Source organism: Pangasianodon hypophthalmus, chromosome 29 (assembly GCF_027358585.1).
Source record: "Pangasianodon hypophthalmus isolate fPanHyp1 chromosome 29, fPanHyp1.pri, whole genome shotgun sequence".
NCBI classification, from domain to species: Eukaryota; Metazoa; Chordata; class Actinopteri; order Siluriformes; family Pangasiidae; genus Pangasianodon; species Pangasianodon hypophthalmus.
In genome coordinates this window covers 8954561-8977599 of record NC_069738.1, presented here as the reverse complement: position 1 = coordinate 8977599, position 23039 = coordinate 8954561, and the positions used below count along the sequence as shown (strand labels likewise).

The 23039-nt window shown below is 38.7% G+C and overlaps 1 protein-coding gene across 7 annotated transcripts in view; it reads left to right on the top strand.

Annotated features, from left to right (window-relative positions):
* col16a1 (collagen, type XVI, alpha 1) overlaps positions 1 to 23039 on the top strand; it is a 92720-nt gene that overhangs the window by 62799 nt on the left and 6882 nt on the right. For 6 of the 7 annotated variants that reach the window (XM_053231405.1, XM_053231404.1, XM_026942393.3 and 3 more), the window contains 23 exons: positions 776 to 802; positions 2062 to 2118; positions 3490 to 3537; positions 5736 to 5807; positions 6886 to 6939; positions 10281 to 10316; positions 11775 to 11891; positions 12493 to 12531; positions 12663 to 12740; positions 16602 to 16646; positions 17169 to 17213; positions 18591 to 18644; positions 18766 to 18819; positions 19012 to 19065; positions 19693 to 19737; positions 19863 to 19916; positions 20071 to 20106; positions 20192 to 20254; positions 20564 to 20635; positions 20854 to 20907; positions 21318 to 21362; positions 21547 to 21591; positions 21763 to 21816. In XM_053231405.1, coding sequence (XP_053087380.1) covers positions 776 to 802; positions 2062 to 2118; positions 3490 to 3537; positions 5736 to 5807; positions 6886 to 6939; positions 10281 to 10316; positions 11775 to 11891; positions 12493 to 12531; positions 12663 to 12740; positions 16602 to 16646; positions 17169 to 17213; positions 18591 to 18644; positions 18766 to 18819; positions 19012 to 19065; positions 19693 to 19737; positions 19863 to 19916; positions 20071 to 20106; positions 20192 to 20254; positions 20564 to 20635; positions 20854 to 20907; positions 21318 to 21362; positions 21547 to 21591; positions 21763 to 21816 — 1248 coding nt within the window. The remainder of the gene's footprint in view (positions 1 to 775; positions 803 to 2061; positions 2119 to 3489; positions 3538 to 5735; positions 5808 to 6885; positions 6940 to 10280; positions 10317 to 11774; positions 11892 to 12492; positions 12532 to 12662; positions 12741 to 16601; positions 16647 to 17168; positions 17214 to 18590; positions 18645 to 18765; positions 18820 to 19011; positions 19066 to 19692; positions 19738 to 19862; positions 19917 to 20070; positions 20107 to 20191; positions 20255 to 20563; positions 20636 to 20853; positions 20908 to 21317; positions 21363 to 21546; positions 21592 to 21762; positions 21817 to 23039) is intronic. The other variant, XM_026942395.3, reaches the window with a different exon arrangement.

Sequence of the window (23039 nt, the reverse complement as noted above, 5' to 3'; positions counted from 1 at the left end):
CAATTTCAATATGAGTTTGTAGACTTTTTATCCACTGTGTCATTGTTACAGCCTCAGTAAATAAAAATAACCATTTTTATAATTACAAGATATTTTTTTCACATTGTGTGAGTAACATTTGGGAGGAGCCAAGACTTCGATGCAGAGCCTTATTTGTAAATTTATAATCAAAGTATACTCAGAGTTCATGGTCAAGTGACTAAGCTGTGTACGGCAGCTCAGTTCCAGCTTTTCTGTTAAACAAGATGCTTACACAGAGGGATGGAAAGTAAAACGAATTACAAGGGTCATGACAGGAAACATAAACAATGTCTAAATAAGGTGTGTGATTTGCCAAAAGGGTGAATAACTAGGAGGGACGGTTTTTATAGCTGATAAAATTAAAACTGCTCTTGATATTAAAGCCTCCTGTAACTCATACAGCTCATCAAACTATGCTGCATGCTCTTGGCATCAAATGTGATCTTGTCAGCTGTAGGGACAAAGGATGTGGGAAATTTATTGTCTTGGCAAAGCGCTTCTCATTAAAGAAACAAAGGCGACACTGTCTGCTTTCACAGCATCAGATGTTAATTACCAGGCAATGCAGGAATGGATGGGGATACAGGCGGGGTTGTCTCTAACGCTGCCTGGATCCATATCAACACGCTGTCTGCTTTCATCTCATCAGCTGTCCCCTCTCGTTCCTTATCTGCACTCATCTCACAGGCCCAAGAGCTTAAAACACAATAGCAGACTAAAACTGAGGTGTGTGTGTGTGTGTCCTGTCTTTCAGGGAGCCATCGGACCTAAGGGTGACAAGGTAAGACTCCGGCTCAGTGGGCTGAGGAGGAGATTTGGAGGTCCTCCAAGCCAAAAGCAGCTTGTGTGTGTGTGTGTGTGTGTGTTTTCTTCATCTGCTTTTGTGTGTGAAGGTGCATAAGAGATGTAGGTGCCATCTAGAGAGAATTGATTATGTGCACGATGATGGATCTACGCTAGAGACAAGACTAGAGACATTAAAAGCACCACTAAATGCAGGAATGGGGTTATTAATTAGACGTCAGCTGTGAGAAGTGAAAAGCTTTGAAAATGAAATGAAAGTGCTTCATGCTTTAATGGTATTGGTATTGGTCTGGCATTGTGTTCAATCACTCGTAAAAAAAAATGCTCCAATACCAACATCTGATATCACGTGATACTATGTGACATAAGCTTAGTGTGTGTTGTCAAGCTAATTAACAGACTACACAATGATAATGATCTGGAAGTCTTTCACAGTTAATGAGCAAAGCAAAGCAGACCGTAAACTGTGCTCAAGAGGAGGGACTACAGCATCTTCCTACAATACAAGTAGCCTGTTAAAACATCTTATAATGCTGGCCAGAGCAAGCAGGATCAGCGAGAGTGATCATTAAACATGAGTGCAAGGTGCTTTGAAGTAAATGCAAACCAAGGAATTTGTGAGCCTGTGCAGAAAAACTGTCACACGTGAGAGCACTTCAATACAGCGAGCACTGAGACACGCATGGTTCCTTTCGCTCGGGTGTACACCTCTCTCATGAGGCAAGGTGCAATTCGTGCACTCAGTTTTGATGACCAAGATCCCTGATACTGCTCTGAGTTCAGTTTCTCTACTCAAGATACTGTTTGAATGCCATTACATCTTAAACATACAACTCAGCACAGAGTTGATTGCTAGCAGTGTAATGCAGCAACCAACATAAAGAGCTAAATTTAAAATGTACCATGATGCCCATGCTTGTTTAATATTTTGTAGGTTACTCATTTGGGTATCAGATTCAGTATTGGGTTTTTGTTATGAGAACCAATAAAGATGTACACATATTCACAGGCAGTCTGAAAAAATGGCATTGATGCATCACTAGGTAAAATTCATGAAGATTCTTTGGTAAATGTGATAGAATACTGTGTCATACCTATTGATGACCCAGTCCTGCCACAAAATCTTTTGTATTTCTGTCTATATATCATAGCTATGTATAATGATTCTGCTCATCTCTTAACACCACACTCATGTGGAATGCAGGAAGACAGCACTGTGTGTTATGTGTTTCACAGGGAGAACCAGGAGAGTGCAACTGTGTGCCTTATACGATTCCACAACCTGGAAGACCTGTGAGTACTGTCACATCATTTTTAATAAATTTGATTGTGAAGCATTAAACTTAGTCAGACATGCATGCTAACTTACAAATGCTTTATCTCACTGACCCAGGCTTCTTTTTTTTTTCATTTTATATCAATGCAGCTGCTGTCAACTACAGAATTATTGGCAACCTTCAAAAAAAATAGCCAGGGATTGCAGTTATAGTAAAATACCTAATGACAGGATGGTGTGATGTGTTATCACGTCGAAATTGATTATTTTCTGATAACAGCACAAGGTGTTTTATTTGTCTTATACCACAACAATTTTGAAACAGAAACAGCTTTATTGGCCAAGTGTGCTTTCACACACGAGGAATTTGTTTCAGCTTTACAGCTTTACCTCTGACTGTTAGAAAGCGCTGGCACTTAGGCCTCCTTCCTAAAATCTCTTTACAGTTATCTTTACCATATCAATAATTACATGCATTTTATTTATTTGTTTGTTTGTTTTATGTGGAGCATCTGAAATACAAGTCCCTATGCAATTTGGTACTATAGAAACGATAACCTTTTACAATGAGTTCATTAATATAAACCTTGCAGTCAGCACTGTTGTCAGAGCTGCTGTTATAGAAAATTATTCAACACCTTCTGACCAATCAGAATCAAGCATTCAACAGCACTGTGGTACAATATAAAGTAATACACATGATTTAAATATTCCAATCAAATGATTTAAGATACTAAATAATGTTCCTCTAAGAAAAAAAAATTGTTATTGTTCTGGCTGTTGTTGGTGGTGGTGGTGTTGTTTTCCTCGTTTCCCTGAAATATCACTCTGTTAGTTGCACAAATAAATGTTTTGCAACCGCCGTCTGAGGCTTTGGTTATAAATCCTATTGTATATCTGTGGTCTTAAAGAGCAGAGTCTGTGTGCATAAATCTAAGAATATAAACGTGCCTAAAATATTCTGCATGGTGGAGTGGACTAAGATCCCTCTTTAAGTGTCTCCAGCCTTGGAAGTGCTTCAGTGCTGTTCTTTTTAAGGGATGCTAAAACAAATATTTATTGTGGCGTGCCAATCATTTGGAAATGCACTACTTGTGAAAACATTTTTTGTGTTAAAATACAACTTTCCGCATATAAAGGTATAATACAATATCCCCATAATACAAAGCTTCATGTCACTCATTTTTTCATACTGTTGTTTGTTTTCATGAAGGGTGCCAATCATTCTGGAGTTGACTGTACTCAATCTTTTTTAAAAAAATGATTAAATACCTTCACGTGCAACCTAATGGTACACGCGTGTGCTTGAGTTGTAAGTCCAAATAAGATATTGATCAAGGTCACCTTGATGTCATGTGACTTGGAATTCCGTTGTTTTTGTGTCGCAGGGTGTCCCTGGTGGTGGTGTCTCGGTCCCGTGGCAGCCTGGTCCTCAGGTCTGGCTGTCTGTCCCTTAGCTCTTCAGCTCTCAGCTAATTAATGCACTGGTCATCAAGCTCAGCTCTAACTGTTTGCAATGCTATTTTTTCAGTAACAAATTCAAAAATTAGTCTCTGATCAACACACTGATACATGTTTAATATATACATATGTATGCTAATGCATATATATTGTATATATATTAAATAAGGAACACAAGCCGGGGCATGCTTTTATAGGACAACAATCAACAACATGGTGGCGTGAAGTTTTTTACTCCTTTTATACTACAGCACTTTGCCAATGATGACATCTTTTTCTTTATTAAAGAACAAAACATCATACTTTTTAACCATTTATAGTTACATTTAACAGTGTTATACATCCACAAAACAAGATAGATCCTGTTATCACTTCCATTATGTCACAGGCAAACAGTCATTCCATTACTTTCTCTTGACATTAATAAGACAGAAAAAATACAGCTTTTCATGTTACAAAATAACCGTAGCATGCAAAGTTCTCTGTCATGAAGACTTGACGGAAATGTAGTGGAAAAGGAACAGTGTCCAACAGTGCTGTGGTATAAGTACAGTATTTGTATTATATCCTCTGTCCTTTCTTGTTTTTCCTGAATTTATAAAGGTCTACAGTAGGGTTTAAATGTCCATTACCACGAACTGTTTTTATTACATCATTAATTAAAAAAAATAAACTACAATATTTTGTAGTTAATATACAATAGGCAAGAATACATTATTTACACTGAGACAAATATGTAAATATCTTAATTTGTTGTGCACCACTAATTTGCTTTATTTTAAGAATAGTTTTAAAAAACACAAATGACTAAGAACCAAGAGATTAGAAGACTCAGAAAACAGATTTGGATTGCTGACACTGTCCAGATTTCACAAACAAAAGCATACAAGATACAACTACTCCAAATTAGACACAAGGGCAAAAAATAATTAGAAGGATTGGTCAGGGCAGAAATGAAGCAGGTGTTGAGGTAACCAAGACAGCATAATGAAGAGGTGGGGGATCTGGAGCACAAAGTGGCACATGAAATGGAACTGCACACTTGGGAACATATGGCGCCATCACTTTCAGTCTCAGAGTCTCGCATAGTGACCCTATAGAGGCTGGCAGAGGGGATTTGCAGCCCAGGGATTTGCAGCCCAGAGTAGAGGTCCCAGGGACTGAGACTGTGGGGGCAGGAGGAGTCAGACCAGTGAAGAAACCAGGGTCTTTAGTGGGTCCTGAGACAAGGACAGGATCAAGGACCGAGTAGGGACTGGAACGGGATTGTAGGTCAAGAATGGAGGACTCATGGATCGCGCCTGTGTGGGCAGGGAACAGGGTTCAGAACAGGGCCTAAGACCAGTACGAGGACCAGTACTTAGGGGCCACTTGTACTTGAGACGACTGGAGATTGGAGCAGTCACAAATTTGGGAATATTTGGGCAATGCTAAAAGAATGCACTGGGATCTCTGGGACTGGAACAGCAGGGACTATAGGGCTGCTAGAGGGATGGGGCTGCCATTACTATGGGTTGAAGATCTTTTGCAGGCTGTTATAGGATTGGACTAGAAGATGGCCATAAAGCACTCTGTTTACCAGTCAATCTATGTCTATATCCTCACCTATGGTAATGATCTGTGAGTGGTGACCAAAAGAATAAAGTCACAAGTACAGGCGGTAGAGATGAGGTTCCTCCACAGGGTTGCTGGGATTACTCTCGCTGATAGTTTGAGGAGCTTCTCTAAATTGAGAGGAGTCAGTTGAAGTGGTTTGGGCACCTTGCAAGGATGCCTGCAGGTCAGCTCCCAGTAGATCTGTATCAGATATGTCCCACTGGAAGGAGAATCTGGGGCAGACCCAGGAACTGCTGTAGGGATTATACCTATCTCACAGTTGGTTTGGGAACATCTGGTGATCCCCCAGGAAGAGTTTAAATCTGTGGTCAGGGATAGAGAAATCTGGGCTGACCTTCATAGCCTGCTGCCACCGTGACCCCAACCAGGAAATGCAGAAGGAAAGTAAATGAATGAAATAGAAGGAGGCCCATTGGTTGCCACATCGGGAGTATGCATTCTAACAACTGATGAAATAAAAGCAATACTTGTAATGGACTTTAAGAGTTACTGGATTGTGAATATCTTGTGTTAATCTTATACCTGCTCATATGATGTATTGAATGTGCTTTATCAGGGGCCTCCAGGACCTCCAGGCCCCCCAGGACCTCCAGGACCCCAAGGATTTACAGGGTTCCCAGGCCCACAGGTAAGTGCTTAACTGTGAGGTTTCGGACCTCCCTTGCAAAATATACGTCTTTGGTACGGGATTCGAATCTGTGTCTCTGTGAGCTTCTGTGTCCTCTGCTGTGTCTCTGTGTCTCGCATTGTCTTAGTATGTGGCTTTTTTTGATGGGGAAGGCGGCCTGCATGGGAAGCTGTGGGCTTTGGCTAAAGCTGAACAAATATTCCACATTATCTGTACCATTTCTGTAATTAATGTAGTACAATTAAACCACTGTTATATAAACTAAACAAATAAAAATGTAAACATAAATGTAATAATGCTTAATTAAAGTATAATAATAAGTACTCAACAGTCTAAAACAGCTTATTATGTAATGTAGCTTTTAATGTAGCTGCTTTTGTTAATGCTGCTGAATTAATCCTTAAAGTCGTGTTAAACTGCCCTGCCTATATGTTCAAGTTGCACTAACACTTGGAAGGGGGCCTGGGAATGTTGCCTATAATACATTTAAAAACATAAAGTAAATGTAGAAGTAAATGTATTTTTAATATGAAATTAATAGTTTGAATTTAAAATAATGTTTAAAAGTAATATTGAGTAAAAAAAAGTTTAAAAGTAATGCTTGTAGTTGGTAATCTTGTTTTCTCTTTTAAAAACCATGCCAAGCTCACTGTGAAGTTCTGGAATACAGTTCTCTTGTTGAGGTGTCCCTTTACAGTCTCTGGTCATTAACAGTAAGATTTGCTTGTAAATTTGAATTTGAATTTCACCCAGGGTAGTATTTTTTTGTCATTTTATGGCTTCATTTTTAAAACAGCTTATTATCTTAATTGGACTTTGGGAAATATAGTGTTTCAGCGAGGCTTCACTGTGGGCAAAGCTTGGTATTTAACCTGGTGTTGTGTTGATTTCCCAAGCCTGAACGAGAAGATCTAAAACTAAAAGCAAGGCAAAATACAAGCTAAACCTAAATGTAGACTACACGTTGGAACACAAACCAGGTCCCGGATCTTTTGGCTACTTTTTCCATACCACGCTGGAGAAGGAGGTGTCCAGAGCCTGGCTGAAGGCTAAATTCAACCTCAGTTCCTTTTTGCAGGGTCTCCCTGGCAATGATGGCTTACCAGGGAAACCGGGTCCGCCCGGCCAAGCAGTGAGTAACTGAATAGTGGGAGGAGCTAATGGAGTACTTTGTGATTGGTTCACATAAATTCTCAAGAATCTGGTTGGTTGACATGTGCCTTGGGTTCCATTCTGGTTTTTATCACACCCTTATGCACTTCCTCTCACAGTTTGGAAGTTCTTATTGACTTTCAGCACAAAACGTAAAGGGCATAGTGTGGCGCATTTTTTTTTTTTTATCCTGTTTACTTAAACTATGAGCCAGTTGCTAGTTAGCTAGTGTGCTACTAAGTTGTCTTGCAAAGTTACCAGTCAATTATAGATGTGTTTGCTTCCATAAAACCTGATTTAAACAGGTACCAAATCAACGGTTATATTTTTAAAAGATTAAGTATTTCATTAGTTTTATATTTATAAACACCTTAATCCACCATGAAAGATAATTGCATCAAGTTGCAATGCCTTCTGGGCATGTACCACTCCTACAGTCTACAGTCTTGTTGACTCAGTCTCTTGAGCTAATAATTCAATCACTCGAGCTAATAAAGTATTTAAACACTTCTTAAGCTGAAGATCTAGATTTCCCCATTACGAAGTGGCAAGGGGATGTCAATGAGGGTGTGTTAAAAATTGAAACACAGGGTTGCTTTGGAACTGGAGCAGGCTGGGCTTTATACGAGCTATTAGTAGGATTAATGATGTGGAGAGACGGAGTTCACTAGTGCAGCATCTTGAGGACAATAACAACACACCGTACATTTTTTTATGGGTTCGAAAAGAAACCGGTAAGCACTTGCAAGCATTTTAGCTCAGCACAACTTGAGTGGTCTCAGTTGTGCCATGTTCATTATGAAGACCAATGTTGTCATTGTCCTTTCGGCATTAACTCCATTTTGTAAGCTTTTTTTGATGGTTAACAGTGGCTTTGTGTTAAGTTGCAGGGAAGGTGGTCATTAGGGTAAGTGATGTGCAGTAAAGTAAAAGGTATTAGATCTCATTTAGTGCAGCACTTAGTGTGTAGGGAGTGTGTACCTTTTTTTTTTTTTTGAACATTTTTTTTTGCTGTCCAGAGTCCCGTGCTGATCTCCCAACTTCATGTCTCTTATTTACCATGAAAAAAAATTGTCCAGGTTTCAGAAATCCAGTCTCAGCCCTGCTCCATTTCTAAAATCACCAGATTCTAACCACCAGTTCCTCTTAACAGCCAAACTACATCAGCATCCGGCCTCTTAATAGTAAAACACCTTATTAATTTAACCATCACAGAGGAGCAAAAAGCAAAACTTATTAAAACTTGAGTTTGTCTACTATGAATTATCAATTTCTAAGTAGTTAAAAAAAGCACTTTGAAAAAAAAAAAAACTTTAAAAACATAAATAGCCATTTTAAATATAAAACAGGTAGAATAGCTTGCATATGTACAGTAACCTTACATAGACATCATAATTATGACGTCTTTAAGAGATTCTGTAATTGCACACAGTTATAATCAAAAGTTAGTGCAAATTGCTTCAGAACCACAAATTACAACCCTTGCTGATTACAGCAGTTCACACAGAACAAGCTGGCTAGAGAGATATCACAGAGAGCAAAGTTCTCAAAAACGCCCATTTAAAAGCACTTCAGAGATCACACTGCAGAGTTGGTTTCAGTGTTTCAGACCACCCAGTAGTGACAGGAGAAATATGAACTTCACATCTGCTTAGTGACTGCAGACACCTGCTTTATTAACACCCATAGGCTTGTAGTGGCAAATTCTGGCAGGTTCTGTACCAGTCAAGGCTGTAGGTTAAAAGCTACAATAATTGATGCTCTTTATAGAACACGCATTAAAGAGAAATTACAACACTTTTCTGTACTACATAGTGTTTTAGAGCCTTTTTCTTTGAAATGATTACTACTATAGTAAATTATAGTGCCGAATTTACTTCCCATAGGCTTCTACTGACATACAACTGCATTCAATTCTGCTTGCAAAATGGCCTTGTACTATTGCAGGCATGAAAGCCGTTCATTGACTGCATATCCTCTGGGTTATTGGAAGAACTGTGAATGAGGATTTCGATATATTCAATGAAAATCATTACTATAAAATCATTTTAATATTTTTTATAAGAATTAAGAAGATTTTTATAAGAATCTTGCTGGGTAAAAATGTTAGAAAGCCAGATAAAACCTTATAATACTACTGATGATCTAGGTCATTAAAAGGCCTTAGTTACATTATGTTTCCATTCACCTGAGAGGAAGAAGGAAATTTAGTTCAACAGGAGTTAATAGAAAAAAAATACTCTGTAAAACATTTAAGTAATACTCTCAGAGAAAAAAGGGTACCGGAGTGTATCTCTGCTTCTCACTGTAAGGTTAGTATCCTACGCATTTGTTAAGTTGTGTGCACAAGTAACTGTCAGTGCACAATATAAAAACATAAAATGCAAACTGATAGGATGTGCTGGATCAAGTGCTATTTTACAAGCTACCGAATAATATGGATGGACACAATATTGTTAAATTAAACCAAATTTGAAGTGATTTCAGTGGTTAGTGTGATAATTATAATACGATTCCTATCATACCTTAAATCAATTTCCCTTTTATACAAATACAAAGTAAAAGTGTAAAAAAAATATAAAAGGTGTCCCTTGATGTTACTATGTAAGTAACAAGTATGTTACAGTTTTCTGGGTGAAGCATAGCACAGGAAAACAGTTTCAATTCATAGAATTACATGCAGTTCTGTCTTTATGAGATTTTACCAGATGATGGAGAAAAATAGTACTACGTTAGAGTGATATATTTGAGCATCTAAAGGCAATTTTGATCACTTACTCTGTGCTCTGTGCAAGCCTATATAAGATGATGATGTGGCATTCTTATTGTTATTATTATTATTATTATTAGTAGTAGTAGTATTTTACTTATATTCTTCAAAAAGCAATGGCTTTAAAACACTGTGAAAGTGCAATAAATTAGGGGAAAAAAAGTTTTGTTTGTGTTAATGGGACAGTATATATAGATATGTGTTGTGGTCTCTTTGGCCATTTGAGTATGATGTTATTGGAAATCATAACAAGCAGATCTATGACCTCCTGTACTGCTGTGTGTGTTATGAAACAATGGTTTGTCATATTAAAGCCATGATTAATTATATATTTTATAAATAAGCTAAATGATGTTCAAATAAATAACTTATGCTATATGAAGTGCAGTCCAAATGTTACTGAACATGAATCCATTTGGATTAAATCTTCAAAGAGATTTATAATGAAATTATGTCATGGTCCAGTAACAGTTTGGATTGCATTTAATGTAAATGAAGACATTATGTATGTTGAAATCTTCCTGAATATTCTTTCTGACTCCGTTTTCTAGATTCCAGTAGATACTGACTCTTCCAGTGACAAAAAGGTTAGTATCAGTGTAAGAACATTTTCATCTTTATTAAATTTCTTCATCTTTATAAACCAGTGCCTGTGCCCACAAACATTCTCTACACTGACCTAAGTTCAGGCTTCAGTCTGTCCGTTATGCCCACACATTCTCTTCATATTCTGCGTTGATGTAACACTTCGCTTCACATTGGGACTCAGTGTGCTGAAAGAGCTGAACTTTCACAGTTTAGCTTAGTATCTATTGTAAAGCTCAGTTGAAATTTGTGAAACTTTGAACTGCACACTGATCTAAGGCATGAACATTCCTTTTTATTCAATAATGTAAGAAATGCTAAAAACAGAACACGTTCCGATTTGAGTGGATGTTGCTTCTGCACTGATGTCAACAGATACGCGCCTTGATTCAGAATAAATTAAATGAGATGAGCATACAGCTAAGGAAATATTGAAGATGGTGATGCACGGTTGTTAATATGACTATGTATCAATATATAGTAGATTATGTAAGGAATAAAAAAAGAGTGGATAATTTTCCTATGAAAGCACGTCCCGAAGTCTTTTAGTTCTCTTATACCACAGCGATTGGTCGATGATTCCAATTTATAATGTTTTAATGAGCATGATGCTTTTTTAGCAATTTATATTTACATTAAACATTGTGGAATGACAACTGATAACTTATGTCATTCCTTCACCAGTCTTTTCTTTTTTCTCTCTTGAAATTAATAAGACAAAATTGCAGCTTCTTATGTTACTGAGAAACCAGAAAGTGCAAAATCCTGAGTCCTGAAGACTCACTTGTGGCGGAAATAACAACACATTTTTAATTTGTTTATTATTAGATTATGTTAAACCATACATGTCCCAGTGAATGAGCTGTTACTATAGAAATGATAACATACTGTAGTGCATTAATATAAACCTATCAGTTAAATTACAGCCGGAGCAATTGTTACAGCCATGCTGTTATAGAAAATTAATCAACATATTCTGAACAATCAGATTTGAAAATTCAGCAACACTGTGGTATAAGTAATATATCAAAGATTTGTCACTTTTTTAAAGATTGAACAGTCCAGCATTTTAGTGGCTTAATTGCATTTTAGTCTCAGGAGGTAGAAACTTGAGTGACCAAAAGTAATTATTCATCTCATGTCATGGGGTCACTGGTCAATCATGCGTTAACACCAATAATGTTTGCACATCTTAAATTTCAACTCGACCCATTCGTCATGCTCTGCAGTACTAGTGATTCTTTTGGTCTCAAAGCTAATATATGGGTGCATTTTATTTGGTTTCTGTTCATGCTTGCTGAACTGTGTAATGAATAAAATACTCCTGTGGGCGTGCCTCAGTGCCACATTAGACGCTTTCCTCGCAAATACTGCTATATGCTGTGTGTTGTTTTCTAAAAGGAAGTAGTGTGAGTACATTTCAGTAGTTGTATATCTATCATGCATGTGCTTTGCCGTAGATGGACTGTGGTGACTGTTCCAAAGGCCTGCCAGGCGTGCCCGGTGTACCTGACACTAAGCCTGAGAAGAGAGATCATGGCAAACCTGGTGTTATTTCTTTAGATGGATGTGAGAAGGTGAGTGGGTTTTTTACTGCACTTTTTTTTATCACTGTTCTGTAACATTGGATGTACTTTTTCATTAGGCCAGCTCTATCTTCACATATGATTGGCAATACATGCGAATCCTCCTGATGGCATGTGTGTAGTGCATAAGCGACTGTGATCATAAGACAATCACCATTATTTTTATATTTCATATATAAAAAGTCAGTTATTAAAACATATTTCATCATGTTACTCTCTAATCAAAACGACCTGAACAAACTCTTTGTAATATGAATGTGATATTAAAATCATTTTAATGTACACTCAGCTTCATGTTGGAAAAATCATTATAACACTGTTCCATTTTTATTCCCTTTTTTGTCCCAAAAGGAATATAGAGATTAATTTTATTTTTGATATTATACATGAAAAGGTGCAATATCCTGCATAATCACGGCCACAGATCATGCAAGTACTGATATGAAGCGTCTTATTTGGCATCTGACTGCCAAGTAAACATTCAAATTAGCTTCTAGTCACACAGCTCTTGATGTACTGTTGTGCAGGTTCATTTTATTTACGGATGCATACAAATGAGCTTGTAATGCAATCCCTGGTTATTTTTTTTCAGTGTCTTGAGAGGCTGCAGGAAGAGGAACCGCAGAGGCCTGTGAGTGTACCTAAAGCATTCTAGACACTATCTTCAAGCACATCTTTTTTCATCATTGGAAGCATTGCTTCCTTCAGTACATCCTTATGTAAATATAACATAGCACACTGTATCTGTATAATCTATTCTAGAGTACCAACAACGGCCCTTGCCCAGGTGTGCCAGGATCACCAGGCATCCCAGGTCAACCCGGGATTAAAGGAGATGCGGTGAGAGAATGGCCACTTTGCAAAACTCGTCCACTTTTTTTTTTTTTTTTTTTTTTCATGACAGAGGGTGTTTATTATCAGTATATTTTACAGATGATTCAATAATATGATGTACTATTAGTGCTCTCTTTTTGGTATAGGTGCCTCGCCCCATTCCTGGAGATTTGTCCCAAATGCTACACTGCAATTCTAATTAGTGTTCTCACTAGAACATCTGCCATTTTGAGAAACATCATAATCTCTGTTGTACTGCACTCTGGTTATAAATTCTGGGTTATTTACAGTTGCTGGGTTGAGTGGGTTGGATCATATTATTGGGTAGTTAACATATTGTAATGGCTGGCATTCTTCAACTAGAACGAGATAATCCAATATGGTTCAGTTTTGCAGTTTTGCTGTAGTGTCACTGGTTAGAACACAAAGCCGCTGAGAATTCTTAACTGACAGGCGAGAGGTACCCACTGACCCAGCACATGGTTACAGTAATGACTCAAATTGGGTTACATTTAACTAATCACCTATTAGAGCACACGTTGTGCTGATGTACTAAGCTGTTTAGATCTGTTTTCATGTACAAATCAGTATCATCCTACACAAAAAATTCCATGCATGCAGTACAGTATAATTGCACACTTTTATACAAAGAGGCTTACTCTGTTCTTTTTTTTATGAATCCACTAAAGTCTTTGTCTTTGTTACTGAATACTTATTACATATGTAACTGTGGTCTGTTACAATGTTGTCATATAGCCAACACTGTGTAGGTCAGCACTGGTTCCAAATAACAGCAAACCATGGAGTTCATCAGGTGTTCATAGAACCATGGTTATATCATCGCTCCTAACTGCCAGGGGTGGTAAGAAACTGACCCACTTTAGGACTGAAAGGCATGGGAAAGGTACTCATGCCCATTGCATGAGGACTCCAGTACAAGGGTGAAATCCCAGGATGAGTTATTGGGGAAGCATGGTGGACTAAGGTCCCTTGCTCCCTTCTGGCAACTTTCTGAACCCCCATCAACACCAAGAGACCATCAACAGTTGATGTAGTCTGGGACATTAAACTATTTAGCAGTCCCTGTAGAAATGCTAGTACTTTAAAAACTGGGAGGTGCATTGGATGTTAGAGTGTATACCATCCGCAGAACAGTTTCTACCTGAGAGTACTAAGATCTCTTGAGTTCAGGAGTGTCTCTTGAACTGCTGGGTCACAGTCCTGCGTTTCACTCCAAGGGGCCAAACTCACAGGTGCAGGTAATTTGGCCGAGGGTGCCAAATCATTCCATCCATTTGGGACAACAGATGTATTCAGGGAGGAAGCTGCCAAGACATTTCATCCACTAGTGAGAGCAGCAGTGAAAACCAAGGCCTTGTGGGTCACTTTGAGGCCACAAGCAGGAATACTCTCTGGACTACTATACTACTACTCTGTGGTCTGATTGCTGAATTTTGTACAATGTGGCCAGAATTAGTGGAAGAGCTGGAAAACAATATAGTATACACTGAGGCCAGTTGAGAGTCCTGTCCTAGCAGATTGTTCAGCTCTGCCAGAGATAAACGCAGTCAACAGTGAGTCAATTTGGCATTGGCAAAGAGGTCCACATGTGCCCTGCCAAACTTCCCATATCTGGGACACCACTTCTGGGTGCAGATGCCATTCTACAGGAGTTGACATCACACGTAGAGGCTTGCCCAAATTATATTGGTGAGTGTGATGATGTCTGTCACACCTTGGGGTGACAGGTTGGCTAGCATTCTCAATGAATCTAGCTTGACACTGATGAATTGTGTGGCCTGCTTCAGTACTAGGGAGCTTTCATCTGAGATCACAGTGAGACAGAGCATCATAATATGTGTGATAATAGACATGGTAACATTATGTTACCATTATGTTACAGATGGTAACACCCATGGTGATAGAAAGGATGAGTAGGATTTTGAATTGGAATGGCTATACTTGGAAGGCAAACATCAAAATGCATCTGTGCTCTGGAGTTATGGGAACATGCACCATGCAGATCCACTGATATGAGCCAGGTGTGTGGCTGCAAGGCATGAATAACAACTGATAGACCTAACATACAGAACAGGATGGCTCATAGGAACCAATTCAGCCCTCTCAAATCAGACAGAAGGCCACTGTTCAGTTCAGCCCTCTCAAATCAGGTGGAAACCAATGTCTTTCTTCTGAACTAGGAAATAAGTTGTGCAGAGCCCTTGTTCTGGACCACGGGTATAATCTGTTGATTGTGCCTTTGTCCAAGAGGGCACAAACTTCTTGGAGCAGAGTAGCAAGCTTGTGGGTGCCATGTGGCCAGACCATTTGGCTGTGCTGGTTTCTAGTTTCTGAGACCTGTGTTCTTCTCTCCAGGGACTCTTTGGCCACAGGCTCAAAGATCAACCCTGGCACATATGGGTTGAATTGCATGTGTCCGGCAGCACAGAATTTGCCATCTACACTTGGCACAGACCATAAACCAGATTGGCAGGGAGTAGCCCTGCATCCTGGCCTTGGTGTCCCACTGCCAGGAGCAAGGTTTTGATCAGCTCCTTCACAGAGGGGACAAAAGCTGCAGATCGGAGTGATTGTTCCAATACAAAATGACTAATGTGAGGCAAAGTGTCTAACGTGTGTCATAAGAAGTCATCAGAATGGCAGAATGACAAGCTACTTGTAATCCAACATGTTAGCTAGGGCTTAGACCACAGAGCCTGGGCACAGCATTGTAGAAAGTCCTTTAAGTCTCTCAGTATAGTCTTTACTCTGTTGCACAGTGAAATCCTTTGTGACCGGCACCATGCAGAAGAGAATATTGGGTGCTGTGAGCTGCACATCAGCATCCTATCCAATCCAGACCACCACTATTTTGTGGTTGGCCTTTACGGCCTGTAGCAGTGCATGCAACCTGGTAGATTATAATTTCATTTGAGCCACATCTGATGCAAAGTCATCTACACACCTCAAAAGAGACTTTGATTGCTTTTTTGGCTTCTTACTTTGCTTATCAGTTGTTGATGGGCATGGACAATTATGATAGCATGTTGTTTAAAATCCGGCACTTGGATCAGATTTGTCTCTGAATCAGGGTCTATCTTGCAGCCATACGCACTGTGTTGGCATTGGCTTCACAGCAGAGTCAGTGCAGGGAAAGCACAAACCAGGGACTGCTTCTCTAAGATGGTCAATGCTGAAGCCGTGGACATGCGTGGCCTGGTGCAGAGAAAGAGTGGTTAGCAGAGAAAACCCGACTCCAACCCCAGTGTTGTTAGCAATCTGCTTACCATATTATGTTAGCTGTGAGCAGTGTTTCAAGCCAGAGGCGTGCTCTCCATCGAAGTGGTGAAGTGTGGGAAGGTACAGCAGATGTGTCGAGGTAATGCAATGATCAAGCTAATGTAGCAAGCTCAGCAACAGGACAGTCTGTATATTGAGAGAGGCCACTCAACCATGTCAGGCCCGCTTAGCCACAGGCCCTCTAGTCAGGAGGTTGGGGGCGCTGGAGGACTGAGCAAAAGCACTGAGCAAAAGCACTGACATTGCCTGCTGTTAACTTTAAACTATTAGCATGGTTTTAACTACCAAGTATCTCTTTTCTAGCTAATTTTCTTTTATGCACACTGTCCCAAACAGCCCTGTTTTCTCAGCAGCTCTGCCTTGTTACAATGAATAAAAAACTATTGTTAAGGATACACCTTTTAATACCTGAACCTGATCCAGCTACATTTGAATATTAGAGCCAGGCATGTCGGATGTCTTCAGCAAAGAGGCTGGGCATCCCTCTTATACTGCATTTAAAAATGTAAATATTGCATCACTTCTTTATATATAGTAACATGCTCTGTGTCAATTTCTCTCTTCTAGGGGGACAGGGGTGAAAGGGGTCTTGCTGGTCTTCCTGGAACCCCAGTAAGTTTTTGAGCACAGCAAACTATGAATCTTTTCTTTCCTTGTTATCTTTGTCTGTCTCTCAAAACTATTGACTATATCTTCGTCTTCTCCACGCTTATCAAAGACCAGATGGTGGAAACGTGTGTCGTTACAGAGCAAAAACGTTCTCGTTTTAGAAGTGGAGCGGACGCTGGAGTGCTCTTCATGCCTCGATTTGGCCATTAACATTTAGTCCCAGTGCACTCTGCTTGTTTACGCAGGCCAGTTTGTTTCAGTTTGCCTGTGTTCTATTGGGAAGAATAAAAATAGAGGAAACGGCCATTGGTTTTTGCAGTGAGACCACAGAGCCCTCTTGTGTTTCACTTTAAAAGTGCAATGTACTAAGAAATGAAGAAGGGACACTTGAGTAAGAACTATTTAAAGGATAATTTATGAGATGTTCCATTCTGCCTTATTCATATCAAATTAGATCTTTTCAGTTGTATGTTTTTCTTTAAATATTTTAATCAACTCTCTTTCCAAACTTCTCTCTTTCTTTAGGGTAATATTGGTTTCCCTGGTCCTCCAGGCCCCCCTGGACTCCCTGTAAGTGTAGTGCACTGTCCACAAAGGCACCAGTACACACCAGTTCCTTCCATTCCTGTTCAACTTTTCTATCCAGTGTCAGTAATCAAAGTCCAAAAGAATCCAACATAAAGTTGAGTGGGTTGCTAGCAGACTACTTGTAATCCTTCTTTGAATGTTTTATATTAGCAGAGATTTGGGATTTGAGACATAAGTGGAGTTTGAACCAGCATGGATTCTGCTTTCATTGTGGCCGACTGTGACGTGCTCCATCTGCACTCTTTCATTTACATCAATAGACATTGAAATGTTGGAAATTTGCCGGTGTGACTGTTCTCTTTATGAGAGTAATGCAAGAAAACGGGACGGTGAAGATTCTTGTTTCCTGAACTGAAATTTTCTACAGCATTGATATGCAAATTGGCGATGTTGTTTAGCCTCTAGGTGTCTCATCAACAAGCTTTTAGATTACAAGAAAGTGAAGCTGTCAAAAACGCAGCTGTTGAGGGTTTTTCATTTCACCTTCTGCATTGTGAGGAATAGGTTTGAGTATTGTATACGACCTAAAGATTGACCTGTTGGACCATTTAGATCAATAATCCACACATCCCTAAAAGAGCTGCACACTTTCCAACTCACTGTGTCTCTCAACTTATTACAAACCAGCCTGCATATTTTTCAGCTGTTTTAACTTCATTGTGGCTTAGAACAGATCTGTTATTTGGAGCTGACTATAAGCACTTAGGAGCTTCCTGTTGATATCTTTGCAAAAGTCATTGCACAGTAAGCTCTTATCGATAAAACCATTAGCAATATACCCTTGCGGGAAGACGTTTAATGGATAACACTATCTGATATTTAGTTCAGGTGCACATATCTTTCATTATGCATCTACTATAGCCAATAGGTGCATTTTGGCTTCTGTGATAATAAAGGTAATATCTCTGCATCATTTGTTTGTTTACATGGAATACATGGCGGAGGGATCAATAATTCATCCACCCCATTACTAGGTCTCGCTTAGGAAGTAAATAATGAGATGGTGTCAGGATTCAGTGCAGCGCATTAGCACCGAGCCCCGCAGAAATGAGATCTGAATGGCAAGACGCCATTATAATCCTCTCAAATCATGATGCAGAACGCAAAGCTATCTGAGAGAGCCAGAAACAGCCGCTTTTAAACTGTGGCTGATGGTCGCTTTACTGCACTGCGTTACCTATATGTACATGGTGTTATTTTAGCATGCAAAAGTGAATACCCACAAACCAACTTGTATAAAAGTTATGGTTGAAGAGAGAGAACTGGGTTAGGCTTTGCAGCTTTTCTTCTGATTTCTAGAAATTCCTATAGCAAATCCTTTAACCCATTTCATTGCTTATTATTTTTCACAAACTATAGGGTCAGCAAGGTGAGAGAGGACAACATGGACCACCAGGTCTGAAAGGAGAACAGGTAGGTCTATTTTTATTTTCTTTTTGCATACATGTATTGAAGGTTGTCTGTTCCTACATGTATTTTCTAGATAAATCTGTATTCTTCATTTAGATGATCTTCTTGTTTTTTTTCTTTTCAGGGTCCGCCTGGAACTCCTGGATACCCAGGAACCATGGGACCACCTGGACTTCCAGTAAGTAGATCTACTTCATGACTGAGCTTAGGTGTCCCTAGATACCACATTTTGCTGATATACTATATAGTTTTTCATTTGTTTGTAAATTAATTGCTCTTATATTAAATATTGCTATATGTTAGTTGTACATGTTCCATTAATCAACTATTTGATTAGCTGACTAACACATTCTTACATCTGTTGCTTTAGGGACTTAAAGGAGAGCGAGGAAGCCCAGGCACTGCTGGGCAGAAAGGAGAATCAGTAAGAATATTTTTCTTTTCACTAGTCTAATAAGTAAGAAATGAAACATAATTGGACATGCTGTTTTAGGAAAATAATCAGTGACCGGTGGTGTGATTTGAAGCTGTGGGCCGTTAACACCACAAAGTTGATTATGAAGTGTTTTATTCCTCTTATTCCACTGCAGGATGCCAATGACTACATTTACCTATTTATAGTAACATTTAGACTACATTATCATTATCACTTACATTATAGCAGCTATAAACAGTAGTTCCTGCACCAGAGATCTTTTTTCTCTTTGTTGTCATTTCCTTATAGAAAGCTTTACCATATCAATTATTATGTTTTTTTTTTGTTAGTTAACAACACATCTGTTTTATCAATTTATTATTAGCCTTAGATTATATGGAAGACCCATTCAAGTCCCTGTGAGTAAGTTTTTTCTATAGAAATGATAACATATTAGAGCACGGGCATTAATATGAACCTGTGGAATTACAGCTGTCAGAGTTACTGTTGTATGCTGTGAAAATGAATCAACACCAGTCAGATTCGAGAATTCAAAAGTGCTGTGGTATTTAATAATCTTCACGCAAGAAGTCACTGAAGTGAAGTTGGTCACTCATCTTTGGTTTGTACCTTCAGGGCCCACCAGGATTCCCAGGTCATCAAGGACCACAAGGCCCTGCTGTAAGAAAACGCTCTCCCTACCTGCATGATAAAACATGGCTGTTTATCACCTCTGTACAGTGTTATGTACACAACTGTTGTATATTTTATTTAAGCTCAATGTAAAGATGTTTGCGTGCTTGTAGGGTCCCAAAGGAGAAGTGGGAATAACAGGACCCATTGGACCAAAGGGAGATCAGGTAAGACAGTATCACTCAAACGACTTGTATCAGGCAGCTTTTGTCTTAAAAAGACTTCTGATGTCTGCCACATTTTCTTGATTTTTTAAGCTCTAGTTCTTCGAACTGTGTTTTCAGCAATCCAGTTTTATCTGTTATATTTGTTTCTTCACAGGGCTTCTCAGGACCACCAGGATTTCCAGGACAACAGGTAGAAATACATTTCTGAGGTATTATTTTCATTGTATTGCTTATCTATGGATCTCCCAGAGACTAACGGTCAGTAACATGTTTAGGGAACACCAGGAATCCCAGGAAAAATCGGTCCACCCGGACCACCAGGACCAAAGGCAGATTCGGCAAGTAGTACTGTTAAATTAGTTTTTCTTAATGGAAGATTTATGATATGGTGCTGAATTGTTAGTATACTTCAGGTACAAAGTAAAGGGCATGCTACTTTGCACGTCACATACACTATCATTATTTATTAGTAAAATTTTAGTATACACATCGCTTAAGCAGATGATTTTGGTAATTATCTATTTTAACAGAAGATACTATTATCAGGGAGATAATTATCAAATTTTAAAAAATAGCATCCTAGCATACCTTGCTGTCTTCACTGTTTCATCTCTGTGTAACTTAATCAGTTATTTCTGTTTTTCTAGGGGAGTCCAGGACTTCAGGGTCCACAGGGACCTACAGGCCCTCCGGGATCTCCTGGAGGCCCAGGATTGCAGGTAAGGTGCCAGGTTAATCTCTGTAACTGTAGCATATGTAAAGCTGACATGGCACTGCATTTGTCAGAGAATAGCCAGTGTGCTGGGGAAGTATTTAATGAAGTTTTACAGCCTGGAGGGTCCCTGCCCTGGAGATATCTGTAACTAAATGTGTTTTGTTTTTCGTTAGCACTTGTTTATGAATGTGTGTGTTTGTGCTCGGCTTTCTATCTGTGCAGGGTCCACCTGGGATGGATGGACTTGATGGGAAAGATGGAAAGCCAGGGTTGAGGGTCAGAATTACACATTGTCTGTTTCAAATGTTCATCCTGCACTATTTCCGACAGTATTTTTTGTAGTATTTTTGGCAATTTTTTTTTCACTTTTAACATTTATGGAATTTATTCTACCTTTTATTTACTTATCTATTTATTACTAGTTTTATCCTAATTTGGTTACTGTCAATTTGTTAGTACTATTTCTATTAGAACTTTATTTACCATTATAACTATTATAACCTTTACAATTATTATTTTAATTTTTTTTTTTTTACTCATTTTGATTTTGGTTTAAATTTGTAAAATATTAAATGTATTATCTGAATGATCAGGACAATTTTTTTTCTTCTGTGACATTTATTTATTTATTTATTTATTTATTTTTATTACTATTATTATTATTATTATCTCTCTTCAACATACAGGGTGATCCGGGTCAACCTGGCCCTGTTGGCCCCAGGGGAATCCCGGTATGTGTGAGGATCTTCATCTATTCATCTATTTTTAATCTTTTATCTCAGTAGCAAATTAATGGAACATCACGTCTGGACATTAAATCCTCTCAAATATTCAGATTTGAACTTGACAGATGGCTTATTCGCCTGTGTGTCTGCATGTTACATGCTGATAATTTGGTGCTTTTCCTCATGGCAGGGATTCAAGGGCATAAAAGGACACACAGGCCTTCCAGGACTAAAGGTGAGAAAGGGTTTATTCATTTTATCATCTTTTTTAATGTACAAAAACTAATCTCCAGCTCCTCCAGTTTTATCTCTAAAACCAGTAGCAAAATGCCCCTTGAATTTCCTTTAACTCGTCACCCATCTGTAACTTGGAAGTGTTTTTTTTTTCCTGCTTTGTTTTCTGCAGGGAGATAATGGACCTCAAGGCCCACCCGGAGCAGCAGGAAGACCAGGACTTGAAGTGAGTTTTACTTTATCTGTCCATCAGGCTTAACTATGGCATTTAAATAATAGTTTTAATGGAGAGTGCGATGATGGTCGACTTAAGCATGCAGAGCTTTTTCAGCAAGCGTGGTCATTAAAAGACAGCTCAATGTACTGTGAATTGCTCTCACAAAATGTATTCATAAGCATGGGTCAGTCATGCGAGTGAAGAAGCACTTCAGTTTGAAAAGCAATGAGCATCGAGACATGGACGCTTCATTTTCTCCTCATTTGCCAGCGTCTACAATTTTTCTTGACAAAGAGTCAAGTTGATTTTGGAGACTTTGGTATGGTGATAAGAGGGCTGTCTCAACTATGATTGGTCACTTTCAACCAACCCCATTTCTTTCAGCAGCACAATAAATAAAACTAGTGTTTATGGAATCCACTAACATTTTTATATTCTGTTTGGGTTCGAAGCTTATTAAAAGAGGAACAATACTACAAAAAAATTTTTCTCATTTTATTCTTTTCTCATTGATACTACTCTGCATGCTCAAGTCAGCTGTTCTTACACTCTCTAGTGTCTAAAAATACGATTTAAATCCAACACTTAACCCACAGATGCATTCAAATGCATTTAAAAATCCGAGTAGACGACTCAAGTCCCAAAGTTACGTCGGTAGTTACATGAGGAAAGTTAAGCCAGCCAGTCAGTCAGGTTAAGTCAATTTTCTAGCCGCTCCATTCATATTAGGTAAATTGTCTGTGTGTTTTCAGTAGCATTATGACTCTAGACCACCACCTTTATACATAAGCACTTGGATTTAACCCTGAAAAAAATGGTGATAGAAAATAAGGACTGAAGAAAGAAAGTCCAAGTCCAGGGTCGGAATCACCCATAACTTAGACATACTGTACCTCAAGTCTATAGTTACGTCTGAGGTCCGAATGCTGACATGAATTGTTTCTGAATTAAATCCTCTCTACATGGGCGTAACTCAACACTGAATATAGTCCTAAATGATCAGGAGTGGGCAATCCACAGTTTAGGCCACAGGTGTGTGTATATACTTGGTAATGCAAATAGGAGGTGGAGGTCGTGTGACAACTAAAATCACCATTTTGTATTGTATTTAATTTTTAATTACACCTTGTTAGGCTCAGGTGAAAATGACCTGTGCATAGTATTGGTAATATAAATACGATTTTTGAAATATTTTTGTATTTCTCCTTTAATAAACCCTGTATCCCCTGTAG